The 22,188-nt window shown below is 47.2% G+C and overlaps 1 protein-coding gene and 1 long non-coding RNA gene across 10 annotated transcripts in view; one reads left to right on the forward strand and one right to left on the reverse strand.

Moving 5' to 3' along the window:
* Window positions 1-1,726: 1,726 nt before the first annotated feature.
* chd9 (chromodomain helicase DNA binding protein 9) overlaps window positions 1,727-22,188 on the reverse strand; it is a 44,176-nt gene continuing 23,714 nt past the window's right edge. For 5 of the 9 annotated variants that reach the window (XM_037248449.1, XM_037248447.1, XM_037248455.1 and 2 more), the window contains 34 exons: window positions 21,714-21,782; window positions 21,578-21,633; window positions 21,173-21,290; window positions 20,886-20,972; window positions 19,951-20,088; window positions 19,577-19,698; window positions 18,385-18,628; window positions 17,531-17,707; window positions 17,227-17,370; window positions 15,307-15,562; window positions 15,020-15,230; window positions 14,751-14,946; window positions 14,013-14,207; window positions 13,712-13,897; window positions 13,522-13,632; window positions 12,608-12,807; window positions 12,306-12,505; window positions 12,067-12,226; window positions 10,431-10,520; window positions 9,834-9,937; window positions 9,607-9,724; window positions 9,469-9,526; window positions 8,997-9,045; window positions 8,629-8,902; window positions 8,178-8,383; window positions 7,080-7,931; window positions 6,601-6,770; window positions 6,306-6,530; window positions 5,591-5,771; window positions 5,379-5,509; window positions 5,057-5,281; window positions 4,834-4,983; window positions 4,534-4,638; window positions 1,727-4,390 (listed from right to left, as the gene is read on the reverse strand). In XM_037248449.1, coding sequence (XP_037104344.1) covers window positions 3,491-4,390; window positions 4,534-4,638; window positions 4,834-4,983; window positions 5,057-5,281; window positions 5,379-5,509; window positions 5,591-5,771; window positions 6,306-6,530; window positions 6,601-6,770; window positions 7,080-7,931; window positions 8,178-8,383; window positions 8,629-8,902; window positions 8,997-9,045; window positions 9,469-9,526; window positions 9,607-9,724; window positions 9,834-9,937; window positions 10,431-10,520; window positions 12,067-12,226; window positions 12,306-12,505; window positions 12,608-12,807; window positions 13,522-13,632; window positions 13,712-13,897; window positions 14,013-14,207; window positions 14,751-14,946; window positions 15,020-15,230; window positions 15,307-15,562; window positions 17,227-17,370; window positions 17,531-17,707; window positions 18,385-18,628; window positions 19,577-19,698; window positions 19,951-20,088; window positions 20,886-20,972; window positions 21,173-21,290; window positions 21,578-21,633; window positions 21,714-21,782 — 6,708 coding nt within the window. In that variant the 3' untranslated portion in view covers window positions 1,727-3,490. The remainder of the gene's footprint in view (window positions 4,391-4,533; window positions 4,639-4,833; window positions 4,984-5,056; window positions 5,282-5,378; window positions 5,510-5,590; window positions 5,772-6,305; window positions 6,531-6,600; window positions 6,771-7,079; window positions 7,932-8,177; window positions 8,384-8,628; window positions 8,903-8,996; window positions 9,046-9,468; window positions 9,527-9,606; window positions 9,725-9,833; window positions 9,938-10,430; window positions 10,521-12,066; window positions 12,227-12,305; window positions 12,506-12,607; window positions 12,808-13,521; window positions 13,633-13,711; window positions 13,898-14,012; window positions 14,208-14,750; window positions 14,947-15,019; window positions 15,231-15,306; window positions 15,563-17,226; window positions 17,371-17,530; window positions 17,708-18,384; window positions 18,629-19,576; window positions 19,699-19,950; window positions 20,089-20,885; window positions 20,973-21,172; window positions 21,291-21,577; window positions 21,634-21,713; window positions 21,783-22,188) is intronic. The other 4 variants (XM_037248450.1, XM_037248453.1, XM_037248451.1 and 1 more) reach the window with 4 other exon arrangements.
* On the forward strand, window positions 14,855-15,655 carry LOC119121067. Its single transcript, XR_005097611.1, has 2 exons — window positions 14,855-14,942; window positions 15,016-15,655. It is a non-coding gene; the product is annotated as an uncharacterized LOC119121067 (long non-coding RNA).

Below are 22,188 nucleotides of genomic sequence, written 5' to 3' on the forward strand. Positions count from 1 at the left end.
CTGAATAAGATGAGGTTGTTATGCCTGGTTGTATTTTTGTATCCTAAAGGTTAGTCCTGCTAACATCCAGTGGAGGAGGTGCACATGCATGTCTCCTTATATCTGTTGACCTTTTGAAGTCCACTTGAATGGGATTTGCCTTCAGGACTAACACGACCTCCTCTCCACTTGTTCATCAACTACTTGTACATTTTACTCACTTCTAGTGGAGTTTGACATTTGACCCCCAAAAAGATCCACCTATTTAATTAATAATTATTTGTTTATTTATCAAATTTCCACCTTAAATAATGAGACAGGCTGTATGATTGCCCTTCATGGCACTGTCGGTTTTGCTTGACAGCACAATTGCGTGTTGCCTGATATTTGTACAATTGATATTTAATGTAATTAAAAATGTAAAAAAGTAGTTTTTTCTATGGACATGTCACATTTTGATATTGCTCGTTTTCCTACTTAGTTCAAGGCCCCTGCTACACTCTGGTGGAAGAAAGAAAATTTGCAGCTCATTTTTTTCCTACACTATGTCGCTCTCTAGCGGTGGACTAGCAGAAATACAAAATTGAGAGATGTAAAGGTAGATTCAAAATATATTTACCAAAATATTTCATTGATTATAAGCATCGTTGAAGAATTGGAGAGCAGGACGGGGTTGGGTCTTTTTTTTCTCATTTACTTCTGGATTTCTACAAACAAATAAATAAAATCAATACTATTTCCTTAATAAACAAAATCAATGTAATTTAAAAAATATATATTGTAATATATAATCTGGGAAACCTTTTTTTTTCAAAAATGACAACATTCTCAGAATATTATGAGATTTTCCTCATCATACTTTGATTAATTATGACATACTTGTGTAAGCATATACTGTTGGCTGATGTTTGGTGACTTACTTTATTTGATGTATTGTAATGTCATTCTTCAGCTTTCCTCCTGTTCAGCTTTCCCTTTCTCTGTCTTCTCGTCCATTTTAACATTCTGCGAAGAAGCCAACGCCGCCGTTTTGGGTCTTTCGGTTGGCGGTTCTGAAGGGTCAACCCCCTCAGTGGTGCACCTACTGGTGTTGCAGCCCATAACTTTAAAGTTACTGCTTTCTCTGCACGCCAGTAGACTTTAATGCGCTGTCCTAATCTCAGCATGGTGTTATGCAGGTCGAGCTTTTCCATGGGAACCTTGATCACAACCTGACCTGCTGCTGGATCCTCCTCCTTTTGTTCTGCTCGCCTACCTAAACACACCTGGTGACACACTGCAATGTAGGGTTGGGAAGATTCACCGGTATGCATCGGAAAATCGATACGACCTGTAAGAGGCAGTTGCATCGATTTGCAAACGTCTGCATCGGTAAAAACGCACAAAAACTCGAGATGCATCGTTTCTAAATTATTTGCATCGATAAATATCGATTAATATCTACAATTATAACTTTTTAGAAACGGGTCTCTGGGTTTTAGTCACTCCTACTACTCAAGTCTCTGCTCAAGTCTCGGCTCAGGTCTCGCGCGAATAGGCGGGTGAAGAGTCCCATCCCTACTGCAACATCATGTCCCCGTCGCCATCGCAACCAGGAGGACACACGTTTAAATCTCAAGTGATACTGTCATACATAAAGTTTACATCACAAAAGCAGTGCGATCCAAATAAAATAAAACAAATGTAAACAAATCAAACATATATTTTTTAAAATTTATGAACAAAGCTCATACAAATTGACACCTGATGGATAGTCAGAAGAATATGTTTAATAAAAATAATTAAACCTCAGTTTCCTCTATAGAACTTCATAGAAAGTAATCCAATAAATTACAAATGACTCTTGTTTTTTGTCTGTTTTTAAGACACATCCCCCCTCCCCCCTGCTTTTTTCTCCTCCATCTGACTACATGAAATTAGTTTGACTATACAGAGCACGAAATATTACTTACAGAAAATAAGACAAAAACAAATGGTGACACTTGGATATCGTCAAAGCTTGAAATAAAATAAACAACAAAATAATAAAAATGATCTTGTCTCAGTGATGACATGGATGATACCATCTTTTACAGCAGTAGTGTGTGTGTGTGTGTATATGTGTGTGATTGTACCATAATAGTCACATATGTATAAGGGCACTACAATAGGAAAAACAAAAAAATAAGCATATTGTGTGTAAATCACTGCAAGCGTTTCAGTCTGGTTGCATTCACTGACCATTGGAGAACAGAGCGACGGTCACAATCAAAAGTGTTGATGAAATAACAGTCCACAAGAGGGGGGCAAAGGTACTTCGGCTTTGTTGGAATTCCAGTGTTGGCGGTCAAAAACACAATGTATAAGAGGATTGAAAATCAGAGGTACAAGATAAGGGCACTTCTAAGTCTAAGCTGAAGCTCAAAACAACAAGCGAAAACAAAACTAGCGTGAGTAGCGAGATTGTTCGAGCCCTTGCCCGAGCTAGCTAGCATACTAGCACGCTCGCTAGATGTGGCACTGCTGTGTCGAACAACAATCAAAACCATATTTTTTTTCTGTGCTTGTGCTGTCGGAAGGTTGTTGAAGGTAGGCTGGGAAACAGGAAGAAGAGGTACAACGCATCAGGAAGCTCTTGAAGAACGTGGAGAAGGTTGGCTTTTGGCACAGCAGAAGGGCAGGAAGGCTTCAAGGGCTGTTTGCGTGATGCGGCGGGTAAATTTCCATCAAGAAACAACTTCTATTATTCCCCCATCTTGATGCAAGGTCAAACACTCACATTGACACTTTTGGAAAATTTAGAGTCTTCAATAAAGCTGAAATTCATGTTTTGAGGAAGCAGGAGGAAGCTGGAGTAACCAGAGACGTAAGCATGAGGTCAACATGCAAACTCCGCACAGGGAGAGACTCTCGATTGTGAGGTGGATGTGTTGAAAACACTCATCCCACTGTGAGGTCACCTCCCAAAATAAAATACAATAAAAATAAATGAATGACAGGACCAAAGTGAAAAGCCATTTTTGGAACATGACAGAATCTACAGCTTGAGTGACATTCGTTAGCTGCCCGAGTTATTGCTCACATCCGCATGATCTGCAAAGCAAGCGTGCCTTATTTACATCATAACCCCACCATCAAATATATATTAATAGTACAGCTTGACGCATTTTTAATAATAAAATTAAATCCTGACTTCATAATAATTACAATAATGCCTTTTTTTTTTGTTTTTGTTTGAAACAGTACAAGGTGACGGTTCTATTCAAGTCCGACATGCAAAATGTCTGGAAACAAGACGCTACCTCATCCACCAACGTTGACATTTGATTTCAGTTTTCTTTTTGTTGGTGGTGGTTTTTGTTGAAATTTTTGCTTTAATACACAACAATGCAGTTAGTTATTTACATGTAAATAAAACGTAAGTGCTGGGAGGAGGGTGATAGATGGTGGTAGGTGGGGGGGGGGGTCCACATATTTGTGAATATATGAATACATTTGTAAGGGGGGAGTACATAAATAAATGAATATTCCCTCAGTCCTTGCTGCTGGAGTCAGAGTCGTCTGAGGAAGAAGAAGAGCTCCCGGAGTCGGATGAAGACGACTCGGCTTTCCCACTGTTGTCTTTGTGCTCTCCTGATTCTTCATCCTCATCGTCGTCGTCGTCGTCATCATCTTCCAGAGTTTCCGCTTTGACAGCGGGTGCTTGAGGAGGAGGCGGGGGAGTGGGAGGAGGAAGCGGCGTGTTGTCGGGTTGCGTGTTGGGCACGGGGAGGTTAAGGCCTGGAGTGAGAAGCATCCCTGGGTAAAGCATGCTGGACAGCAACAAGGGGTTGAGCGGGAGAGGGGGGCTAGAGGTGGACGAGGCACTTTGGGAGGAGGCGGCGGCGGCGGCGGGGTCGCCGCCTTTTGTCCGTTCCTCGCTGGGGGCGCAGGGCTCTCCTGTAGTGCCGCCGATTCCCATCTCCTTGTCCTCGGAGCCTGCGCCGCTCGTGCCGCCCGCGCCGCCCGCGCCACCCGCGCTGCCCGCGCTGCCCGCGCCTCCTTCCTGATTCTTCCCGAGCAAGCCGCTCACATCCAGGAGGTTGGGCAGCCCCGCCATGCCTGAGAGCATCATGGGAAACATGGCGGCCAGATTACTCGCCGCCAGGTTTCCGGCGTCCGAGGGGGGCAGGCCCATGAGGCCGGCGGTGAGCTGCAGGTTCTGCTGGAAGGCCTGAAGGCTGCTCAGGTCCATGCCCGACAGAAGCCCGTTGGCCAGCAGGGGGTTGAGGCCCAGGGCGGAGGACGCCGCCATCGCCGTAGTGTTAGGCGTCATGGCCGCCATCGCTGCCTTAACCAGAGGATTCTTTGGACGCCGCCCTCGCCGGCTCACCTCCTCGGGAACGATGGGACCCGTCAGGATCCTGTCAAACATGCTCGCTGGGAGGTAACCCTGAAAGAAGAAAGGTATTCCCTCAAACCAACATTTAAGTTGTGTACAACCTGATTTGCTGCTATTACCACATTGAATAATGCAAATGAATAAATATACTTTATCTTGCTCTGCTGTATAGCGTAACATTTTCAGTGACTCACCGACTGTTTGACGACGTCGGCCCATTCGGGCGGGACGCCGTACTCAGGGTTCTCCTGAAGGAAGCGGCACAGATCCTTGAGAGGAGGCGCAAAAGCTCCACCAACCTTGAGGGCAAAAATTCAACAGATGTTATGGGCCTGCTTGGTGTTTGCAGCTACTTTACAAATGACAATGAAACCGATTTCTAAAAGTCTTTAGGATCAACGTAGAAAACAAACTTTAGAAAGAATTTAGAAAAACAAATCAGTAAAATGAAAGCAACAGTCTTCTCCAATCCAAGGCACACATTTGCCGTCTACCTTTCGGGCGTTCCTCCTGTTAATGATCTGCACTCGCTCCTCGCCCGTCAGGCTGTTGACGTCGATTTTGTTGGGGTTCCGGCAGCGGTGCCTCTTCTGCTTGGGTCGCCCGTCCTGGACGTGGAACTGCAGAGGCATCTTGTTCACGCCCTGCGCACCAAGACAAACGCGTTACACCACGACAACATACTCAAGAGGTTGCCCGGTACGGCAGATAACTCACGGGGATAAAAGCGCCCGTGTCGGCCACGAAGCCCGGGTGCTCCTTCAGCCACTGGTCCAGGTCTTTCCTCTTGGGAGCGTCGTCCCCAGCCAGCCGGGTGCCGTCTTTGAGGTTGATGACCGAGACCCTGCTCTCCACGTCTTCCGGTCCCAGCCCAGAGGTCTGGTGGTTGTACCCTGGAATTGCCGCGCCCACTTGGCCAATGCCGCCCCACCCAGGAGCCGCCTGGAAACATAGGTGAGGGTCAATTCCATCCCTGACGCCCTCTAGAGGTCATTCCAGTTTATGCTTTTGTAAATCATATTTTGGTGCTGAAGTTTACCTGTTCGGGAACCTGAGTCCTGTTCATGAAGAGCAGGTCCATGCCCTCCACGTTCTTCCTCCTCCCCCGTCGACGCTTCACCACCGGTTGGCAATCCAGAACCCCGTTCAGCCTCACGGTGCCAGAAAAACCTGAAAGCACGCAGGAATAAATCTCTGCAACAAGCTTTGCTGCCATTTTGTGGGTCACTGATCATCTCATTTTGCACGTACTGTTCTGGAAGCTGCATTGTGGCTTGGTGATGTCAGCCAGGCCCGTGTCAGAGGCGCTCTGCAGATCATGGAGCCGGGCCAGATACTGCTGCTGCTGGGCTTGGGGTGCCTCCTCTGAGTCCAGGGCTCTCTTCAGAGGTAGACCCTGTTTCTGGAAGGTCAACTTGAGACCTCCCTCCTGCTGCACAGAGGCCAAACTTGATTAAGTCCAAAGGGGTTCTTTTTTTGCATGTATTTGGTAAAACTGGAGAATGCTAACATTTCCTATACAGCAAAAGGTTTTGTGATGCCGTTGGTTTGTTTTTGGAGAATATGACCTTTTTAGACCGGCTTGATATATGTTTTTTTTTTCTGTTCCACTGTAAGTGTATTAGTGCAACCAGAAAACTTGACACACAAGACGGTGCCAAGTAGGCAGAATTGATCAGACTGTAAATGGAAGCCAAACAAGGAGAAATCCAAGTGTTATAAGCGCGAAGGAGATTGTGGAACCTTTTACGTTGGGCTAATGTTGTCCTTGGGGGCTATTTTAAAGTAAGCGCATAGGAAAAAGAGAAGAAGGGCAGTAATTACGTTCCTCCCGCTGCGAGAAGAACTACCCACGCCCCCGAAGGAAAGACAGAGCGGGAAAATCAGAGCGACATGCTCAGCGTGGCGGCGGAGGAGCCGGGAGTGGGGGGGGGGGACGAGGCGAGGAGGGGAGAAATCAACATACATCGTTCAGCTTGACTGAGAATTCCTTGCTTTCTGCAACATGCTCGGTCACCTTTGACCCCTGTGGCGAGGCCGAGGGGTCCTCGCACAGGCTGCTGTCCAAAAGCTTGGTGGTGTAGAAGGACGCCACGGGGCCGCCGGGCTCGTAGACGCGCCGCGTGGCCGGCCACTTGCCCTTCAGCACCGCCTGGCATATGCTGTCCAGACGGTTGATGATCACCCGGTCCTGAATTTTGCAAAATCGTCAGATTGCAAATGGGGCCTGTCGTCCGTCAATAAGCGTCACGGCGACTCACCTTCGGCCAGTGGGAGGCAGCGAGCATGTAGCCTCCCGCCTGGAAGGGATGCGACACGCTGTTGGTGACACCGTTCTGGGCGGCGTGGGAGTCTTGCGCATCGTTGAGCACGGTGCCTAACGACGCCACGCTGTCCTCGTCGAAGCCCTTCACGCTTGGGGCTGCAGGCACTGGAAACAGCACACACTTTTTCTCTCATGGCTGACGTGTGAAGAGTGAACAGAATTCACAGTCATGTGCACCAAAAAATAAGTGCCCTCTTGGAATTACATTTTCAGTTTGATACACAGTTTTCAGGCACCCAAAAGCGGTTCCATTTTTTTTTTTCAAGGGACAATAAACACTGATTCCAAGAACTGCCAGGTGCTTGGGTCGTTTGCTATGTGCCGCAGTCGTCAATTAATTCGACCTTTGGCATTCCAGCGTATCTTAGCATTGGATTGTTACCGACTAACACTGTCTGCATCTTGAGTGCTCACCTTTCTTCTTCCCGTCCTCTCCTTCGCTGTCACTGTCATCCGAAGAAGAGGAAGAGGAGGATGACGACGAAGAGCCAGAGGAGCAGGACGATGAAGACGAAGAGGAGCTGGACCCGGTGTGGGACGAGGAAGAAGAGGACGACGAAGAAGATGAGGAGGAGCGCGACGAAGAGCTGGAAGACGAGCGGTCCGACTCGGCCCCTGAGGCCCGCCTCTCCCTGCGGCCCCTCTTGCTGGACTTCTTGGGCTTTCTCTCTGAGGAGTTGGGTGTGAGGGGCTTTGTCCTTGCTGCCACCATCTGTCCCTCGCTGTCGAGTTTGTCCTCGGCGACTCCTGTGGGGGTCTCCGCTGCGAGGGCGGGACTCCAGTTCTCCTTCGCTTTCTCTCTGTTTTCCTCCCCTTCTGAGGGGGGCTCCACTTGCGGGATAACCCCGCCAGTCTCCGAGTCCCTCGGGGCGGGAGGCGGGACTGCCGAAGCAGAGGCCGTTGCCTGGTACTGAGGTTGAAGGAGCGGCGTGAAGCCTAGCGACTGCCGTTGCGGCACCGCTTTTGTCTGACTGTAGCTGCGCTGGGCCGCCATGAAGCCCAAATCGGGGTCTCGGAGTATGTGATAATCCGTGCGGCTGACCCCGTGCTTGGCGGCGCCAATGAGCAGGTCCCGGTCGTGGGTGCCGACCTCCCACCACGCGGGCAAGTCGGAGCTGATCTGGCACAGCGGCAGGCGCTCGTAGAGCAAGGGGTGGCAAAGGACCTGCTCTCTCACCTGGCGCAGCAGTTCCACCCGGTACAAGGTGCGCGACGCCCGTTCCTCTGTGATGGGCTGGATGTTGAGGGATGGGTCCACCGCAGAGTCTGGGCAAACAGATGGGAGTAAAGTTAGCATGTTGGGAATTTTTATTTTATTTTTTTAAAGCTAACTGACAGAAAATAAATCAGGATTTATTTTCTTTCTTTGTGGCTGCTTGCCTTTTTCTTTAAACTGGGCTGTGTGAAAATAAATAGCTTGCGTAGTTGCAACACCCGAGCTATGGCCCGGTTGCCACGGTGACTGAAGCCGTACTATGCACTGTACTGTAGGTGTATACTATATCCTCTGACCTCCTTCTTTGGGCGGCAGGCGGCAAACGCGTCTGCACATGGCAGCGAAGGCGCACAGGTACTTCTGCAGGCTTTCGTCTGTCTTCTTGTGCAGCCGTGCCATTGCCCGAAATTTCGTCCAGTCGAAGCGGCCCAGCGTCGGGTTGAAGACCACGCCAAAGGTGGAGACCACCCGGTAGAAGTCGGCTTCTTCCCGCCTGGTCCATCTATTGACAATGGAAATAAAAATGCTTTTCAAGTTGCACAGCAGTGTCTTGGGAACTCATTTTAAATCCCAGAATGTAAATCATCTCATAATATCATCATGATATACAATTTACATTTTCAAAATGTTAATACACCTTTTGAATTATGGGTGTGAAGTTTCTGTTCATACAATACATACATTACTGTGCACAGATTGACAATATTAATCAGGGCGTATCAGGGCGGACCAATCACTCTGTCCCACCTTTGTTGTCGTTCAATCTTGGCAGCCATCTTGGGGTTAAGCGGGTCACTGAGAACCGCTGGCGGCAGCAGCATCGCCGCCGATGGCGGCGGCGGGCCGAGGGGCGTCGACATCATGGCGGCCAGCTGAGACTGGCACTGTGACTGCACTTGGTGGATTTGCAGGATCTGACGGCTCTTGGTGTAGCGCTGCGAGGCGGTGATCAGACGCCTCAGCCGGGCAGTGAGCAAGGAGGACGGGGGCCAGTATGCACCCGCTGCTCCCGAACCCGTGTCTGGAAGAGGAAAAAGCGTTTGAGCTAATTAATGTCTGTGGAATTTCCGAGACATGCTGACAACGCGCAGGATTAATGTGTGACTAATACTCACCTCCGGCGTTGTCAGTGACAACCAAGTCTCCGGGAGAAGAGGCGTCATCCTATGGGGAAATTGGTGTTTTATTTTAAACATCTCATTTTAAAGGGGAGAAAATGACTTTGTATCATTTCTACACAAATAATTTGGTATCCAGAGTTACTACACTTCACATCAAATGTAAAGTTATGAGTGATTACCAATAACTGTGCTGTGGAGTTAATGTCAAAATGCGTGCAGGCCATTGGTCCTTTCTTTAGGGGACTTTTGACCAAAGCATGTCACAGACAAGACAAAATACCATGGAAAAGTTTTAAATCGTGGGAAAAAAACAACATAAGAACTACTTTGAATGAGTAATGAGAGTAGACGTGAGCGCCACGTCAGTGCTGAGAGTGAACTTGTTCATCTCTGTCAGTCTGATTATCGATCGGCCTTTTCAAAAGGAGACAACGTTGGCCTTTGGCGGGCGGGGTCTGACGTTTACCTCCATGTCGTCCTTCAGCAGGGCTGGAGCGGGCTTGTACTCTGGATCGTCCACATCCCTACACACACGCGCCCAAAATGTCTAAGTTTCAAAGCATTGTTGAATGCTGGATGCCCTTTTAGGGTGTTTTCTACCCACCCGTCCATGAAATCGTTGCTTCTCTGTTCGGCAGCGATGGCCTTGTCGTCCGGTCGGCCAACACGGTCTAGGAAGCACAGCGTGGGGTCCGCTCGGATGGTGTTGTACTTCTCATAACCTGTAATAATAATCCTCATAAGATGTCTAAGAAAGGGGTGTACTAGTAGTAAGCAACTCTGCTGCACACTTGTGGTTTAGGGTTCGGATATTGTGTGGCGGTCGCTCACCATGCTTGTAGACCCCTAGTAGCAGACACTTGTCAGAGAGGATGTCCCACCACAAGGCCGGCAGTTCCGAATGGTCCGGCTCCGGCACCCAGATCTTGATGTCACTGGAGATGTCACAAAGAGGATGTTTTGATGATGCTTTTGTAATGTAGTTATAAAACTTTCCAGCAGGTGGAGCTCAATAGTTGTCTTCAATATTTGGCTGGTGAGTCTTCAACAGGTTGAGGATTGTATCGGTACGTTCAAAAACAACACCCTCTTTTTGTGACATGTAAATATTTCAGTTTGTACTCAGTTGTGCTTTACGTGATGTTGTTAAATGTGTAATTTGATGAATGTGTTAATGTAAGATATATTCAGCCCTTGACATACTGAGAGTGTAATGTGTTATGTTATTCAAGCCGAACGACAGACGCGTGTTAAAGCATTAATGAAATGAATCAAATGTGATTATCACACAAAGATTGCAATTTTCAGAGCAGGTTCAGGTGTGGAAATTAATCATATACTGTTGCTATGCAATTAGTCTCTCTTCATCAATTATTTATAACATCAATTTCACAGCTTTGTCGCTTAACGGTCAAACGGCGTACTCACCTAGCATCCACGTTGTTCAGAACGTTCTGGGCCTCCTCGCCTATCACCTCTTGTTTCAGGTAGTACAGCATTCTGACCCGGAGCAACACCCTGCGCGCAGAAAAGCCGCCGCTTAGAAAAGAAAAAGCCCTGACCTTGCACAATTGTGCAGACTGCACACACACACGTGCTTACACAAACCGTCTGGTTGAACACAATGAACACCAAATGAAACAATGCGCCGTCAATCCTCAATACAGATTTTCTTTTTTTTATGGATAAAATGGTGGAGGAAAACTAAAATGTTGTGTTGCATAAAAACAAGAAAACCCACAAACAGAAAGACAAATTACTGGACAATGTTGTCGTGCAGGAACAGCAACAGGGAGGAAGAGTGAAGAGGGAGTCAGACACACACGCACGGGCACACACAGTTGTGAACAGAATGAAACTAAAGCTGCCATAGAGGAACAGAGGAACCGCACAACAGCCATGTTATACATTTTAGCTCAACACGTTTCCTGGCAAGAGGGGGTCGGAAAAAAGAACTTATGCAAAGTAGGCTACGCCCGCCCACCCTCCACACTCCTGTGTGAGTGAAGCAGCTGCTCCGCTGCTCCACCGCACCTGTCATCACTCCTTTCCAGGTTCCACGCAAGTGCGTGCAGTGTGACTCACTCACTCGCTCGCTCGCTCAGACACACACACAAGCACGCAGAGGCAAAAAAAAATTGCACGCCGTCACTCGCTCGTTACACGGCGAGCCAGCTGAGTTGCGTGACACAGCCGGCTGGCATGCCAGGAATCCCTCTGGGCTCTGTTCGCAGGCACCGGCCCAAGCCGGAAGCAACACGAGCGGGAGGAGACGCCGCAAGTGACAACAAGAGCGCTTAAGCGTGACATGTCACTCCTCGCTTTGGCTTCTATTGAACGCCGGGGAGCGTCCTCCGGAGGGGAAAACGTCATAGTCAGCAAAAATCGCACGCCACAAATTGGACAAAGGCTGGATTCAACACGGTTGGACTCGCAAACAAAGGGGAACTTTCCATGGAGAACGCAGCACAGTTTCAACATCTATTTGGCTTTTGTCTCTTTGGCAGCCACCCTCCTTTCTCCCTCTGTCTGCGAGTAAGGGTGATACATGGCGGCCATTAGGCAAGCCTGAAGTCTCATTAAGATTTCCATCACTCAACCGCTTGCTGCGTCTGATAATGAATCAGCGGCGTGTTTTTGAGTGGCTCGTCATTACCCGGGTGCGTGGCCAAAAGAGCGCGGAGTACATTCTATTTGCATTTGACCGCATTTCCTTTATTGACTGTGAGGAAGATGCAAGCAATTCAGCGCTCAACTAATGCAACACTTAAAGACGTGGCTTCTAGAATACTGAGAGACACGGCTACTCAACTGCTTCGACGCGACTTGGAGATGTGACTACTCTGCTGCAATTAATTGCCTGTTCGGATATGCGACTCATCGGCCGCTTTACGGTAAAACTAATTGACAGCTACAACACATGACTTTTTGACTTACTGACAGCATTTTGACTCGATTAAGTGCTTGTGGGGCTGAATGAAATGAAATCCATACAAAAAAAAACCCTCTTTTTGTCCCATTTTGAGATATCCAGTACTGTTTTAAACATCAAAGCGTGACCTACTTGTTACAGTGATGCTTGAGGTGTTTCTTGTAGCCGTCGTCCTGGAGTATATGCTCCGGGTTGTGCTTCCGTAACCACTCAGCCTTGTGGATGTCAAACGAGCTGGACTGGGTCTTCATCTTCTTGCCCTTGCGGCCCCGAGGAACAGGCGCGGACAGACCTGGCGGCGGCGAAGGATCACAAGGTTTAAATTCAATCCCGGGTCTCTTTGATTCATAGGCGTGAACGGGTTCACATACCCAAGTGATTCTGCAGCTCCTTAGTGCGGCCGTCTTCGGCGGGTGCAATCAGATCCCACATGAAGCCTTTGATTTTGTCATCGCCACGATAGTGTACCAAACAGTAAGCCAGCAGCGCTCTGCAGATGGACTCCACGTCCCAGTCGGTCAGCTGCTTCTTAAAACGACCGTGGTTGAGGATGTCCTTCCAGCGGCCCCACCTGAATAACGATAAAAGGAAGGCTCCGATCATCCCCTGACCTCAACCCTAATGAAACTCGTCGGATAATATTTTTGGAGCAGTCTAAAGTTAATTGGCGTACCCGTATACTAGCAGATTCTTCTCCACGCGGAAGCATTCTGTGCGTCCGTAGCTGTTGGGCCGCTCGTGGGCTCGTCTGACTTTGGGTTTGGTGTCGTCGCTGTCGCTCTCGCCCTCGGACAGCTCCGCCAACTCATCCTTGGTGGAGCTGAAAGGCCGCGTCTGCTTCCTGACGCGGGGCGTGTCGATAACCAGGCTGTTCTGTAGGCGTGACAAGAACGTTGAGATTGTTTTTTAACAGTAAAGGCAAGCGCAGATGCATCAGCTAAATCAATATAACATCAAGCGTCTAATTCCAATATAATGCCTGTGTGTATTTTTTTTTAACAGTATAATCTTTATACAACCCGCATGCACATGTACCCAAATTGCCCATGTGTAATGATAACAATACCAAAATAATACAAACATTAAATGCAACATAAAATTCACTGGTAGTTGGCCTAGGTTGACTCGTTCCTTCATTGATTCAAACGAGGGGTAACCTTGATAATACTCCACTAACGCGCTGTAGGAAATGATATTGCTTGTTTAATAATGGGCAAACCTCTAATGTGTCATATTTAAAAAGCCCACAGTGTCCATAAAGGCAATAAAAGCAAGGATTGTATTTTTTATTCATGGCAATTCAACACTAAGTCACCCAATTATATTTGGATTCAATTCTTACGCAGATCACAGAGTGTGTCACATGCGCCAGGCAGAATTGCACTAATGACAATGAATGAAATTGTCAGACCAGGAGTTGTACTAACTTAACCCCTTGAATACAATCAGATTAGAAGGTTTTCATTATTATTATTATATATTTTTTTAAATCTCATGGAAATGAGCTAAAAAATTCCAGCATAAAAATCCAAGCCCCAAGTGGCTCACTGACCTCTATTTGATGTGCTGTAACAGAAGTATACTTACTCTGCCATTGGCCATTTCCATGTCGATGTCGGCCTTTTTCGCCCACTTGTCCCAGAAGTTGGGGTCATCCAGCGAGATGTCTGTGCGGTTCCCGGATGCTACAAAACTGGCCTGGAAGATGACATCAGACAATCTTAGCGACCAAATTAGGTATTGTTTCGTCTACACATGTCTAGGCGTGTCACGCCACCTTGGCAAAGGTGGACCCTCGGCCCTCGGACTCGATAGTGATGGTCTTGGTTCGCCGTTGGAGGATCTGGTCAATGTCCTCCTCGCAAAACTTGGCCCCCTCGTCCTCCTCGTCCATGATGGCGCCGTAGGCTCCGCGTCGAAGGAGATCCTCAATCTCCTTTTTGGATAACTGTTGCTGGACCGCCTGGAATTACAATTTACAATGTTCCTGGTGTGGATGAAAATCTGCAATTTTCCATTGCACACTTAAATGAAGTTTAATCTTCATGAGTCATTCAAACTAAATTCTCATGACTCACCCCTCCCCCAGTGCCTCCTGCTGCACCTCCTCCCAGGCTGTTGTCACGGCCGCTCATGCTTTGCAACACAGCTTTGTCCAAACCCAGTTTGAGGCTGGCGCGGTCAAACATCTCTCGCTCGTACGAGTTCCTGGTGATCAGGCGGTACACCTTCACCGCCTTGTTCTGACCAATCCGATGGCAACGTGCCTGTGCCTATGAGGAGGCAGGGATGCAAACAATAGAAGAATGCGTAAAGCGCTGCTTCTCAAACTGGAGTTTCCATGAGTCCAAAGAAAATTTTAATTTAAAGTAAGTCCTATAATTTAAAGTACGCATACCCATAAATGGGGACCAGCATGAAAGCTCTGATATGATTGTTATAGGTCACATTATTTAAAGAATACACCATTTCCCAGATTATTACGCAACAAATATTTTTCTCAGATTTTCCTGAGTTCAATAGTCGATGCAAATGACATGCATCATATTTCCATGTCATCAATTAAATTTGAATGTTTTTTGAACAAACCTCCCCTTTAGGCACAAAGGAGTTGCAAGACATTTGGTCGCTTGTAAAGAGGTGAATGATTGTTGACCTGAATCACAGGAAGATTTGCTTAAAAATATTTGAATTATTCTCTTAATAGAATTCAAAACCATTCTTAGAGTCATGAGTATCCACTATTTCAATAGCTAAATAAAAAAAAACATTTGCATAACATGATTTGATATCATGTGTTTCCACGCAAGCGCTACCTGGAGGTCGTTCTGCGGGTTCCAGTCGGAGTCAAAAATGATGCAGGTGTCCGCCGCCGTGAGGTTGATCCCCAGGCCACCGGCTCGCGTGCACAGTAGAAACACGAAGCGGTCCGAGTCGGGCTTGCTGAAGCGGTCGATGGCCGCCTGTCGCAAGTTTCCACGAACGCGACCGTCTATCCGCTCGTACAAGTACCTGCGAAGGGTCAATTAGGTGGGTTAAGTCATTTGATTCCTTGAGCTGCGAAATGGTGTCTCTGAGCAGGTACCTTCTCTGTATGAGGTAGTCTTCCAAGATGTCCAAGCAGCGCACCATTTGGGAGAAAATGAGCACCTTGTGCCCGCCGGCTTTCATCTTGGGCAGCAGTTTGTCGATGAGGACCAGCTTCCCGGCAGACTGCACCATGGCTTGCAAGTGGAAGTCCAAGGCAGCCGGGCTATAAACCTCCCTGAAGTCCTCCAGGATTTTCTCTTCTGCCCCTGAAAAGAACACAAATAGCATTAGCTGTAGGGCCCAGATGATGTGTAGAACTTCTTTTGTGGGATTCAGTCTTACCTTTGATGAGGTAGGGGTGGTTGCAGCACTTCCTCAATTCCATCATAGTGTTCACCAGGTTGGGCATGTTTGCCTGGCCCGCTCCCTTGGCCAGGAAGGAGAAGTTCTTCTCCAGGATGGCACGATAGTACTTCTTTTGAATGTTGGTGAGCTCCACCTCGATGATGGTCTCCTCTTTGGGCGCCAGCTTCTTCTCCACATCTTCCTTCAAGCGCCGCAGCATCATCGGCTTAAGGATGCCCTGCAGCTTCTGGACCTGTTGACCACCCCCAAAGAAACATGGCAATGATATATTTACAGACCAAATTTGGACAGTAGTCCTGATTAAACTGTCAACATTTCACTTTAATTCAGATTTTTGTTTAATAAATTACATCTGTTCACTGTAATATAAAAGTAATAAGAAAAGTGAGAAAAAGGTATGACTGCACTGTGATGTGTGTGTTATGTGTTTGTTTATTTATTATTTATTCATCACTCTTATTTATTCATTGTTTGTGCCTTCTTGTTTTTATTTCTTTGTGTTGTTTACTTGTATGTATATTGTGTACTATGTCTTGTCACCGTGGGATAGTGGGAACGTAATTTCGATTTCTTTGTGTGTCTTGGCATGTGAAGAAATTGACAATAAAGCAGACTTTGACTTTGACTTATTGTGCAGAAGCTCAGTCTCGATCGCAAACAAAAGCCACGCAAATAATTGACTGAAAGGGGGGAAAACACACAGGAGCGAAAATGTTCACTGCTGTCTGCTGTTAGCTCAACAACATATGAGACCTGTTTTTCCACTTTCCAGAAACTATTCGAGACACACACATGCACACACACACACACGCACACACACGCACACACACGCACACACACGCACACACACGCACACACACGCACACACACGCACACACACGCACACACACACACACACACACACACACACACACACACACACACACACACACACACACACACACACACACACACACACACACACACACACACACACACACACACACACACACACACACACACACACACACACACACACACACACACCACACACACACACACACACACACACACACACACACACACACACACACACACACACACACACACACACACACACACACACACACACACACACACACACACACACACACACACACACACACACACACACACACACACACACACACACACACACACACACACACACACACACACACACACATCGTCACCAACATGCATATAAACAAGTCTTATGAAGTGATCAATTTTAAAAAAGCCTGGCGGGAACGGCCAACAGACGGATCTCCCTGACCAAAATCAATATTCAGTTAAGTTCGCTAATTACTAATTTCATGAGGTACTCCCCCCACCCACACACACATTTGTCTATTAACAGGAGCTTTAAGAAGGCCTCACTATAATCTGGGTGATGGAAATACAGTGCAATTACATTTTTATTTGATTTAAAATAATGGAAATTAATCCGGTCTCGGGGCCTAACTGTCACAATCACAAAACCTTAATAATTGTTATGGTATTGTAAATTTGGACAGTCAGCCTACATATATAGAAATGTTTCCATTGCCTCAGTTGCCGTTACAGTGTGATGATGGGATTGAACAGGAAGTTGGCCATTTACTGTAGATTTCAAACAGCCATTTCCTATTCTGCTTCCAATCAGGGTTTATTTGGTCAAGACTCCTAATAGGATATGAATGTTTATAGTGAGATCATCCACGGCTCCTTTCAGCTTTAATTCCATTCGGACACACTGTGTTGATACAGACGTCAGTAGTGTGTTGGTTACAACATAACACCGTGACCTAGTTAGACATAAGCTCCATATTCTCGTCTGGACTGGTTGACATTAACATCAAAGTGGTGGCCGTCTAGGCACTGAAATCCCGAGCTCACCTGTTCTTCAGTCTTGAGGTCTCCAAACTCCTGCATGAAGGTGTTTTCCGACGGGAAACGTGCCGGCTCCAGGAAGTGCAATAGGCTGAAGAGTTCCTCCACTGTGTTTTGGAGAGGAGTGCCCGTCAGCAGGACCTTGTGCTCCTGACAAACACAGATGCAAAGCCGCAAACATATGTTAGGGATGACTTAGCCGTAATGTACCAAGTAGCCTGAACGAGATGTACATTCTCAACAGTTAACTCTGTTGCTTTTTGGTTGATGTGATAAGGTGAAAGGAAGTCACATGGAAAGAGCGGCCTACCAGGCTCATGAGCTTGAAGCCTTCCAGCAGCTTGCAGTTCTTGTTCTTGAGGCGGTGCGCTTCGTCGATGATGACACAGCGCCACTCGATGGCATTGAGCTCCGGACAGCCTCCCAGGATCATCTCGAATGTGGTGATGACCGCCTGGAACTTGTAGGCGCCTCGCAACACGCGACCCTTAAAGCAACAAAAGAAAACATTAGATAGGAGCAGTCATCCCTTTTAGTTGGAAGCTAATTTGACATATTTCAATTCTATTTTGGCCACAGGAGAGACTTAACCCCCCCACCTATCCTCTTTCCACCTACAGGATTGTTTATTTGTCAGCACGCACGGTAACCATCGACTCATTCCGCCTCTGCATTTGTTACCATCGCCTTGACAACCGGCCTCCGGAGTCCCACACGATTATACATCAGCCTCCTTCGCACATCAGACAAGCCCGAGAGGGGCTGAGTGAGTACCCTCCTCCATCCCTCCCCGCCAGAGGCTGTGCTGACATCACTGCTCCTCAACATCTTTCTCTGTTACCGGGAATGCTAAGCCATTACAAGACTGACATTGTCGCAGCTCAAATGCTGGGCAAGTGCCAGTCTGAGGTGTGTCAGCAGCATAATCACCTTAATCCACCCTGAACTGGTCACAGAGGCCCATAAGAATATATTCAGGCACACCATAGAACACATGAAATCATTTGTTTTGTTTGCTTGCTTTTCACTGCAAGTGATTGTTGGTCCATTTGACTCACTTCAAGGTCGTTTGAGTGAAAAAGTTGTGGAAAAACTGTAAAAATGTTACCAGCTTCCAAGCCATCTGGTATGCAAGCGACATCCTTAAACAGCGCTCATAATTACCTGCGCGTCCCTGAAGTACATCTCGTACTGCTGCAGCATCTGCCTGCTGACAACACTGCCGTGGTACACGATGACGTTCAGGTGCGTCCACGTGCGGAACTCGCGCTCCCAGTTGGCGATGGTGGACAGCGGGGCGATGATGAGGAAAGGCGTCTTGATGCCCACGCGGTAGATCTCCTCCAGGAAGGTGATGGACTGGATGGTCTTGCCCAGGCCCATCTCGTCAGCCAGTATGCAGTTTCGCCTTCGGATGACGTGAAAGGCTTGTCAGCGTTTGTTAGCATAGCGTAAAATCATTTGCTCCAATTATCAATAGAAATCATTCCATAAACCATTCCAATAAGAAAGACGAAGTGAGTGTAGGATTATTGTATTACAACACATCAGGAGTTAAAAATAACAACAAAGCCGATGATATTAAAAGATTAAAGAGAGGAGCATAAATAATCACAAGCTCCTTTATGTAGCATTTACACAGCTATCCAGAGGATGGGGCTAACACACTACTCAAGCAGCCTCCCTGCTGCTGACAAATGGCTGCGCGTGGGAACGCAATGCTCCTGTGCGCTCAATTGTAACGCAAGCATAATGGAGTGTGTGCTCCAGGTGTGTTGCGCCGGCTTCCTTTTTCGACAGTGGGCGAAAACTGAAAAAGCATGATACGGAAATGAGGAAATGCCGCAGTTCCTAAATGAGAGCGGGGACACGGTGCAGCAACAACCCAACAGAAAATGTAATTTAATATTTATTATCAGATGTCTGAATCTATATTCAATGGGATGTCTACGTCAACATTTTCCCTAGCAGGAGTCAATTCAGTTCTCTGCAAGCAATATTAAATTCAAGCAACAACAAATGTTTATTGTCAGTATATATGGTGTGAGTTCCAATGTTTATATAGGAGTTCCTTGGGATTTATTTGTTTTGAGGATTTGGACGGTGAGCCAAATCACAAGGTTAGGGCCCACACACAGGCAATACAATCATGGCAGGCAAATTAATCATATATTTTTTGACACTATTTTCAAATGTTGGCAACCAGCAAAATGTTGATATGTATACTATCTGGGTGGGCTTCTTTTCTCTAAATAGAACTTAGACATTTTGGTACAACTTTTCCATTTAACCCTAACCCTAACCAAAACAGCAGCATCTACTGAAGTGTGTAAACAGTCTGACGCTTGAAACTGACCTGTTGTACCAGTTAAAGAGCAGCCAGTTGACCCCCTCCAGCTGGTAGTCCCTGAGGCTGTTGCCGTTCCTGTATTGCCGCGATTGATCCCTCTTCTTCCATAGGTTGGCTGGGGGCCGATCCTGCAGGGGGTTGCATTGCAACGCATAATGCTATTTCTTTACTTTGGCATGGCATAAAACCTTTGAAGATTTAGAATGATGTAAGAGATTTGAATAATGGACAATATATTAAAATAAACTGCAAACGGTCCAAGTCAGATTACTTGTAATTAATTGCAGCCTGATAAAGAAAGTCTTATAATAAGCTATCCAAATAGAAGCCCAAACCGATGTTCCCTTGAATTGATCCAAAAATCATGCAAGCTGTCTCACCACTCTGCGCGAGTCCGGCTTGGCCGCCTGCAGCTGCTCGAACTCCTCTATTTTGCTCTGATCCACGTCGTCCTTCAGCTCCCAGGTGCTGTCCTCGTAGGGCAGGGAGCACCACTTCACCAGGTAGTAGACCACTTCCTACCAGCAGACACGCAGGAAAGTGAGCGCTTTCATCGTGCTGACAAAAAGGCCCGTCAGGGAGCCCATTAGCGTGGCCTTGGGCCTCTCTCGTCAAGCACAAAAGACGGTGCTTGAGTAGAGAGGATATAAGCCACAAAGATGTCGAAGATAAAACTGGCAGAGGTGACGGCTAAATACAGATAGAAGAGTGTGAATATTTCCTATCATGACAACTCGATGAATAGATAGGTGCTGACTGGCCGTGCGAGAATACCGATACGAGCAGTATTTTAAGTTATCTGTACTCGTGGGGGGCGGCTCGGTGGCGCACTGGGTAGCATGTCCGCCTCACAGTTAGGCGGGTGCGGGTTCGATTCCACCTCCGGCCCTCCCTGTGTGGAGTTTGCATGTTCTCCCCGGGCCCGCGTGGGTTTTCTCCGGGCACTCCGGTTTCCTCCCACAACCCAAAAACATGCTTGGTAGGCCGATTGAGCACTCCAAATTGTCCCTAGGTGTGAGTGCGAGTGCGTATGGTTGTTTGTCTCTGTGTGCCCTGCGATTGGCTGGCAACCGGTTCAGGGTGTCCCCCGCCTACTGCCCGATGACGGCTGGGATAGGCTCCAGCACGCCCGCGACCCCCGTGGGGACTACGCGGTACAGAAAATGGATGGATGGATGGATGGATGTACTCGTGGGGGCTGCCGATACCAGCCACCGATACTACATTAAGTACATCCTCCTTAGCAGTAGTTGGCCCAGTTTACTGGTACGACTATTTAATTTCTCCAAATACTTTTTTTAAAGACTCACTTTACCTCTCCTGTGTCTTTGTCTTCGCAATACGACACCTCGAGCACACGGTCCACCTCGACATAGTCCGGGTTGAAGAGCTCTTCTTCCATCTGGGAATCACAAGAGGGAGACAAAGGGATCGAATCAACCGCAGCGCCTACTCGCCATCTGGAGTCAACAGGCAAACACAGATGTGTCCGCCCACCCAGCAAGTGAAGATGCTTCTCAACCTACACACGCTTGCTTCCTACTGTAGTCAAACATGCAGCAGGTAACGCACGCACGCGCATTTGAGTGTATGTCGCCTTACGTCGGCGAAGAAAAGTGCCCGCTGTGCCTGTTTCATCTTGAAGCGTTTGATCTTCTGCTGGATCCGCTTGTCCTTTTCCAGATGGCCCTCCGTGGCCCACTCGCAGTGGAGGTAGGAGCTGCGCGCACACGTAAACACACGCCATAATTATAGAGATGAAACTAGATACAAATGTCACAATGAGATCCTCACGATCCCGATTATTAGTTTCATCACATTAAGGATACGATGCACCTAAAGCAACACGTTTGAAGTGAAATGAAAACAAATCTCAAATCGGACTTGTTCACACCTTTTGATTAAAGAACATTAGATTGGCACAAAACAAAAAATCCCTTCATTGAACAGCAATGATAAAAAGATTGTTTTACATATCGGCTAATAATAACAACAAGAAGAACTTACTAGTTTTTGTACTTGACAAAAAATTCTTCCACTTCAACCAGCACGCCTGGGGAAACCTACACAGAGTAAATCTACAATTTACCGCACGGACAACAAACACATCACAGCGGGTCAAGAGCGAAAAAGCGATGGCTACCTCCTTCTTGACAACACGAGAGGACATGATTTTGTCCACCACGGCGGCGTCTTCTTCACTGGGGTTTTCCTAAAGATGACGGCGAGAGAAAACGGTCAGTGCTCATGCTGGACTTCTGAGAGACTTTGTTTCTATATCGGGAATCTACACTTAGAAGCAGCCATAAATCACGGCGGTCGTAAAAAACCCTTGAGCGAAATTGTGATTTTGGACTATTAATAATTTATGGGGGGTTGTAACATTGTGCCATGGAATTGAGCTCCTAATAAAAGCAGAAACTCCCCAAATAGTTAGTTTCACTATCAAGTTGACTTGCTCACTCCTCCCTTTGAACCTTATGTCATTGATGCGTGGAGTTATTTTTACGCTAGCTTTATCTCCGGAGATCAACTTATTGTTTACGAGTTTTAAAATGGGGTGCCTGAGGTTGATTGCCATCAGCAATGTGCTCCCCTCACATCATGTCAAAGAGTGC

The sequence above is a fragment of the Syngnathus acus genome, chromosome 3 (assembly GCF_901709675.1).
Source record: "Syngnathus acus chromosome 3, fSynAcu1.2, whole genome shotgun sequence".
Lineage (NCBI taxonomy): Eukaryota > Metazoa > Chordata > Actinopteri > Syngnathiformes > Syngnathidae > Syngnathus > Syngnathus acus.